Source organism: Palaemon carinicauda, chromosome 4 (genome assembly GCF_036898095.1).
Source record: "Palaemon carinicauda isolate YSFRI2023 chromosome 4, ASM3689809v2, whole genome shotgun sequence".
NCBI classification, from domain to species: domain Eukaryota; kingdom Metazoa; phylum Arthropoda; class Malacostraca; order Decapoda; family Palaemonidae; genus Palaemon; species Palaemon carinicauda.
In genome coordinates this window covers 157,801,423-157,809,260 of record NC_090728.1, presented here as the reverse complement: position 1 = coordinate 157,809,260, position 7,838 = coordinate 157,801,423, and the positions used below count along the sequence as shown (strand labels likewise).

At 34.1% G+C, this 7,838-nt stretch overlaps 1 protein-coding gene across 1 annotated transcript; it reads right to left on the bottom strand.

Moving 5' to 3' along the window:
• Nucleotides 1–1,185: 1,185 nt before the first annotated feature.
• LOC137639721 (uncharacterized) lies at nt 1,186–1,755 on the bottom strand. The gene has a single exon (XM_068371967.1). It carries the CDS (start codon nt 1,753–1,755, stop codon nt 1,186–1,188), a length of 570 nt encoding a protein of 189 aa, XP_068228068.1.
• Nucleotides 1,756–7,838: the final 6,083 nt, after the last annotated feature.

Here is a 7,838-nt window from a genome sequence, read left to right as displayed (position 1 = left end):
AAAGATGTCCTGAGCCCACATGCGGAGGTGAACAAACTCTACCACAATTTTTCTCCACTTAATGCACTCGTTTTGGTTCAAATAATCTTGGTATAATGAAAGACAATGTGCTGTCACTACAGATCACTTTGCTTTCGCTCTCTGTAATGAACTTATATAGTTATATAGTTTGTTTTCATCAACTGCCCAAAGGATAAAGGTCTGGTGATGCAGTCTGCTGGATTATCTTCTCCAGACACAAAAGAAAATTTCATACAAGAATCCTCACACAGCTTATTGATATACTCTAACCTATCGAGTATAAAGGGTTGCTTTTTTTATAGTTTGTAAAGTTTCAAGGCGTAAGACTGCAGCCAGGTCAGTACCACTAAACAGTCTGAGTAGACTTCGCATCTAACTATTTCAATAGGATCAATGCAACCAAATCCTGAAAGTTCATTTTTCAAATCTTTTACAGTTTCAACGGGCAATGCAAGAGCTTGTAATTCCAAGCTTGGTATGGATTTTGACTCCAATTGTTTACTCACCAGTTTATTTCTTGCCAAAATAAAATAGATCTTATTTGTATTTATGTTATACAAATACACTGCAGTGCCAAACAGAACCTTACTACTATTAGCAAACCCAACCAATTTATATTTGTCAGTACGAGCACCAAAATTCCGGGGGAACTCTACAGAAGGTGCAGAAATGGCCTGCTTGCAGATATTCTTCCATTCATTGATCAAAGGAGCAGTAAGCTTTTCATCCCAATCTAGTTCTGGTCTACACTGCAATCTGTGTAGAAAAAATCTCGTTCTTCAATATAGGTCCATTGAGATTAAGAAGATTGAACTGTGAAGCTATATTAGATAAAACTTGTCTTTTTGTTGATGAATTTATATCCAGTTGTATGGGCTTTGTAGACAATGTATCACTCATTCGATCCCATTCAAGTCCCAGCAGTTTACTTTTTGTCGGAGTCTCTTTCCTGAATTTTGTCATTAAATTGACATGTCATGTGACAAAAACTGCTGAAGTGAAAACTTATATGGACTGAAAATATCCTCCAACATTGTATACATCCACAACAAACACTCAGACGTTTCTGCCATAAATGCACAGTTGTCCATATAAGACAACTGATAAATGGTTCTCAATGGAAAAGAATAATTCGTAGAATCCAGTATCAATATCTTGTATAATTCAAGCATTAATAATGCAGGTGAACATAAGTCCAAAAGGAAGTCTACTATTCTTATAGCCAATAATTGTAAAATCTCCCTCTTCAAGATTTCTAAACCACAAAAAACAAAGGCGATTTTGGTTGACTTCCTCAAGACCTATATTGTTGAATGCCTTCTTTATATCAAAGCAACATAGTTTGCTTCCGAACCTCAGATTGGTAATGGAAGTGGAGAGTTTCTGATTTAATGTTGGACCTGCATGCATAGTTTGATTGTGATTCATACTTCCTTTGTCACTCAAATTGGATAGGAACACAACCCTACATTTTGTGGTCTCACGATCAGGCTTAAAAATGCCCATAAAAGGCATGAAACTGGACTCTGGATGCTCCTCCTTGAATTGATCAAAATTTTCAATTCTCTCAATTATACCAGCATCTGCTTGCTCTTTGAATACCATATTTATCTGCTTCAGTTTATCGTCTAAATTTCCTTGCAATTTTCTTTGCAAGCTGGACAGTATTTTTTCTGATATATTGAAGTTATGTCCCAAAAGGTGAGAAACTCGAGGATTCCAGAGTAATGGCATCACCAGCCTCCCTTCACTATTCCTTGTAGTTTTCTCTAAAACTTAATTGACCAACTGAGTATGGATTTCAACAGTTTCAGAGTACATTGAAGTCTCTATGTAATGCTTGGTCACAAACAGAATAAAGTACATGCTTATAAATATCAACTAACCCACCGACTTAATCATCCTCTCCTTCCAAAACAAATGATTAATTTCTATTTTCGATTTTACCAAAATCAATATTAGAGGTTTGATAAAACTTAGCTTCTTTTGAAGGCAGGTAGTCTGGGGTTCTAGTAGTTATCGAAATGTAGGAAGACGACGAGACTTCAGGGGCATATGGTAAATAAGGCAGATCATGTAAAATAGTCTCAGTTGCTCCCTTTAACACTACACCATGAGGAGTTCTTGAATATATAGATTTCTCTCCGAATACAATTTCAGTCTCTGGTATGAAATAGCTGCATTTTGATCCTAAAGTAATCTGAATATCAGAAATATCTTCTGAACCATCCAAAAGTCTTGTATCTGCCAATTTATATCCTTTTGACAGAAATCCATTCACAACTCTGTTCAACTTGGGAAAATTCAAAGTAATATTTATATTTGGAAGGCACAATGCATAAATGACTCTTGAATCCCTGTCAAATTTCATTTCCACCTCAACAATTTTGATGTCATAACTTCTAGGGACATTGATACCATTCACAGTAAGTTTAACACACACTCGTATGACTGGTAGATTCAATCTGCTTGCCAACTCATCAGATATAAAATTGGATTGACATCCACTGTCTTTCATACAACGCACATCGAATCCACTTATGTTACACGTGAAGGTTGAAAGAATCGTATCTCCCTCACTTGAGTTATTCAAAGCCTCTGTAATAGTAGTAATGTTATTCTGGGATCTTTCCGCAGGAGTTTTAGCCTTTGTGTCTTTCTTGCCCTTGTTTTTTTTCATGGAACTTTTTCTTGTTAAGGTCCAGATTCTTTTGACCAATGTCATTGGATTGATTTTCCCCTGGACGAGTGCACAAGTAATTCCAATGAAAACCTTTGCAATTTACACACCGATCTCTAAATTTGTATCTGCAGTTTTCAGTAGAATGTGATTCCAGGCCACATCTAGTACATTTATCGATACTCTCTAATTTCTCAACTTTGGAAACAGGAGAAATAGTTCGTACAATCTCTGACGTTATGGCTAGCCTTTTCTTGGACTGTGCTACACAAGGAGCATGGATAACATTTTGCAGTAACTCCACTAGTTCCCTCTGGTGCGAAGTTCACATTCATTGCCATATCCACATAATGATCTGTTATTTTCCCTTTCCTCTTATGGTGATTGTATCTTGTGCAGGCAGTGAAGAAGTTATCACCAATCTCTTTAATTGAAGGCCATGTATGGTTAGTAATATTTATCAGTAAATCCCTGAACTTCTCATACAAACCTGTCCACACAAAGTATTTCAGAATATAATCAATAGTAACATTAAACTTACGGACATTCTCCATTATACCTTTAACTTAGGATACATATTCAAATGGGTCATCACATTTGTCCAAGTGTAGCTCGGATAGCTGCTTGATGGTGCTGAATTTCTGAACGTCTGGAGAAGCAAGTGCCTTTTCTAAGAGCTCCTTTGCTTTACAAATATCCTTGGTTATGAGACTCCAAGGAATCTATCAAAACCAAGGCTCTTCCAGTTATCTGCTGCTTTAGGAGTAAAAGTTTTTCGTAGTCAGAGTGTTCATACCTGTTGATAACTGCCTCAAACTGAGATAGAAATTTAGTAAGATCTTCGTTCTTTTGACCAGAGTATCGAGGTAAAGGATCCGTTTGTCTCTTCAAAAGGGGAAGAGCTGGAGTTGGGGGTGATGGTGTAGTCGGTACTGGCGATTGGAGCTTAAATAAAGACGAACGTAATTTGTCTTGTTAATTTTCACAGTTTCATCAGTTCACTTTCGTTTTCTTCAGAACTCCATTTTATACCCTGTATTTGTAGACCCAATTCCTTCAAACGTGCCATGTTGTCAGTCAACTTAAGACTCAAGTACTAGCTTATCTGAAGCTTCAAGTAAGATGAACTGATCACGTCGATCAAACGACTCCGTAACAAACTTAATTACAAACTTCCGAGAAATTATTAATCTCTTCAGTTCAGTCATCTTGACTAATATATAAGTAACAATAGACCACAGTAAAACAATAAAATGCAGTACTAATATAAGCAGAAGTGTATAAACAGTAATCACAAAAAGTAACTTTAAAAGTGATTTTTGTGCAAATTATCACCATGGACCCTAAATCTACCTCCGGGAAAAACAGCCACCCACTCAACTTCCAGATCCTGTCACGGTCGCCATGTATAAAAATGAGGGTTTTACAGATTTTAATGATAAGGTAACTCATTAAAATTTATAAGTTAATATAGGATATATTAAATAATAAAGTATAAGTTACAATGAATATTATTGTAATGTATATAATCGAACCACAAAAATAAACTTCTGAACGACAAACAAACACTTGACCTGAACCATAAGGATAGAAAGTGAGTACTTGGGCTGCATCATCCGGAGAACAATGAAATTAATCCGAAAGTATAGACACATCTGAAATAGTGAACAAGAGGAAGTCTTAAGATTTCATGTATGAACGGAATCTGACGCAACTACCCCAATGAAATAACAGCCTAAAAATAAACAAGTGAAATGTTAAGTATATTTCTATCCCAGTAAACAAAACGTCAAAATAATAATAAAAACAAACAGAATTCAATGCAATTAAATAGTAAACTGACTAATGAAATACAAACAAACAAAATAACTAGAAGTATGAATAAGTATGTAAGGGAAGTATAGGTGAGGTACGTATATTTTGGGTAAGTATAGGTAATTAAATACTTATCACATAAGCATCGATTAAAGCTGCAGGAATAAAAGTCAAGATCTGGATGGATTAAAAAACAAAGAAAAAATAGCTTTTCTCTTACCTTGTTTATAGTGTGATTTAGGAGATAGGTAAGTGGGTTCCCCTTTGGCAGGTCCGGGTCCAATGGTAATTTGATAGAATTATTCCATATTTGCGTAACACATGACCGCGATGCAAATGATAAGATCCATGTCACTAAATCACTTCAAAGTTTAATCCACGGTAAGTATGAATGGAACTTCTACTGAAGACTGCTGTTGTTAAGTTCTTGACAGGTACTCCCGGTTCTTCGTCACTCAGTAAACCAAGAAAACATTTTCTGCATTAAAATTGGTGGTTTGTTTATGGCAATAACCATTTAAAAGGATTAGACGAGAAAAGCTATTTATAAAAATTACGTTAATTTTAAAATTGACTAATTAAGTAATTACATAGGTAAAGTATTTTAATACTGATGCCGTAGTGATAATGCATATTTTTTTAATAACTAGTAAAATTAAAAGAATGAAATACATATTTTCTATAATGCTCATGTACAGACTTATCAAATTTATATATTTAAGAGGAATTCCATAATAACGACTCCCAACAAAATTGGCTGGTTTACTCTATCAAAGGCTTTTCTTTAGTCCACAAATGCCATCAAAAGTGGATTTCTATATTTTACGCATTCCTGTACAACATGTCTCAAAATGAAAATGTGGTCAGTGCAACTTATACCTTTTCTAAATCTTGCATTAATCTTTCTCTCCAGTCTCTTTAGAATAAATATACTATATATTTTCATAACGGACGTAAGGGTGGTGTGTCTATAATCATTGCAGTCAGTTAGGTCTCTTTTTGCCATTTTCACCAACACTTCTAACTGCCATTTATCAGGTTTTGCTTCTTCATGCCCACGCTCTACAAAATAATCTTGTAATTAGTCTAGGAGTCACTCCATTTCCGGCTAGTATTATCTCGGCAGTTATTCCATCGTGTGTGTGTGTATATATATATATATATATATATATATATATATATATATATATATATATATATATATATATATATAAACATATATATATATATAATTTTTTTTACCACCAACAATTCTGTGATCATCTTTCCTAGTATATACTGCAACGATGATTGCATATAGACCAGCTGGAAATGGAGAGATGATCTTCATCATCATCTCCTACGCGTATTGACGCAAAGGGCCTCGGTTAGATTTCGCCAGTCGTCTCATCTCGGCTTTTAATTCAATACTTCTCCGTTCATCATCTCCTACTTCGCGCTTCATAGTCCTCAGTCATGTAGTCTTGGATGTACCAACTCTTCTAGTGCCTTATGGAGCCCAGCTAAACGTTTGGTAAACTAATCTTTCTTGGGGAGTGCGGAAAGCATGCATGAAGCATGGAAAGATAATCATGAAAAAATTATGGCTTTACAGCCTGGTGAATAGGGGCCATCATAAATAGAAAAAAAGCTATATGCCGCTTCAAATTTTGTTATATATTACGGGTAGATATATGAAGATTTTTCAAGGTTGAAGTTTTTCTTTAGGATTGTATTTTGTTCAAGCACAAAATTAAGTATAACTTATATTGGTTGTACTGTATATATTCAATTATTATTAGATAACCGAATTAATTAAAAGATTATTGGAACATTTTCCGTTGTTGATATTTTCACAGAATTTTATGAATTTAGGAGCAGGAAAAACAATGAATGCCATTGCATCCGGAAATGGAAGAAGAAAAATATTACCATACGGTCTTTGTATGTCTCCAAATAAGTATTCTATATACGACACACAATATCGAGTGAACAAGTGTGGTGTAAAAACTCTGAATTGCAAATAGAAATGCTCTAACTAATCGTGAATTTTTTTCTTTGACCAGCATTTAATTTACCAAATTTAGCAGAGACGCGTTCAGAAATTGTTACTGTAATAGCGTTTATTATACTGCGATAGTTAGAAACTTGATACTAGAGTACAAACAATAAGAATATTTAGTTCTCAATAGGATCTGTAATAACTAAGGGCGTTAGGCATCCAAGACCTATAGTCTATTCATTAGATAATGCATTTAATCAAAATATACTTCATAGAATAGAGAAAAGCTTTAAGAATATTGTGTTCACGTTTGGGTTTGGGAAAATTTCATCTAAATTAGAGCATCTTTTTTATGCTTTCCAGTATCCAAAATTTTCAAGTGTCAAAAGATAGACATATTAAATATGTTATATGTGAATATATCAACAACCAGAACTTTTCTGATGGTCGAGGGGAAGAAAATAAAGTTTATCACTTTGCTGATAGATATGTCATCGGAAATAGGATTTTTAAAAATTATCTTATTGTTTCTCGTGGAACAAGTAAAAGCCCATTGTTTGTCGATCAAGTCTGTGGTCTAAGTATCCTTATTAGCCACTTGTATTGTAAGCATTACAAGAGGATAGTAGCAGCATGCCATCGGGCCCTAGCTGTACCCATATTTTGACCATTTCCTTCACTTATATTCTCACTGTATTCATTACAATTTTTTTCCAGCGGGTTTTATCCGAAGGGGTTTCATTGACTTGTGACTTGGTGCTGAATGGCATCCCAGGCCATCAAACCCAAATTTATTAGATACTGAAATGGTAACGACTCGTAACTAAAAAAAAAAAAAAAAAAATTCAATTAATTTTACTTTTGATAATAACTACATCTATACTAATTTTTAGGGAAAAATGTTTGCTTCGTTCAAGGGATATTTAAAACACCCTGGTGGTATTTGAAACCCAGATAATTTTCTCTTATTATTTTTTCGAATGGGTCTGTGATTCTTGGACAGAGCGAAATCGATATTAAAGGGTACTTGTGAAGTACTCGAAAGTATATACTGTATATGTGTATATGTATCAACATGTATATATGTCTGTGTGTGTATATGTATATATATGTATATAATATAATATATAATATAATAACAACGGTTCTAGCTGTATGTCATCATGTTGGTCATTTCACCAAATAAGCTAAGTTAATAAGCGTCAGATACCGGACACAATTGGCTATGGCATACGTACTTTGAATTTCAATTTGAGAGACTCTGACACACACACACATATATATATATATTATATATAATATATATATATATATATATATATATATATATATATATATATA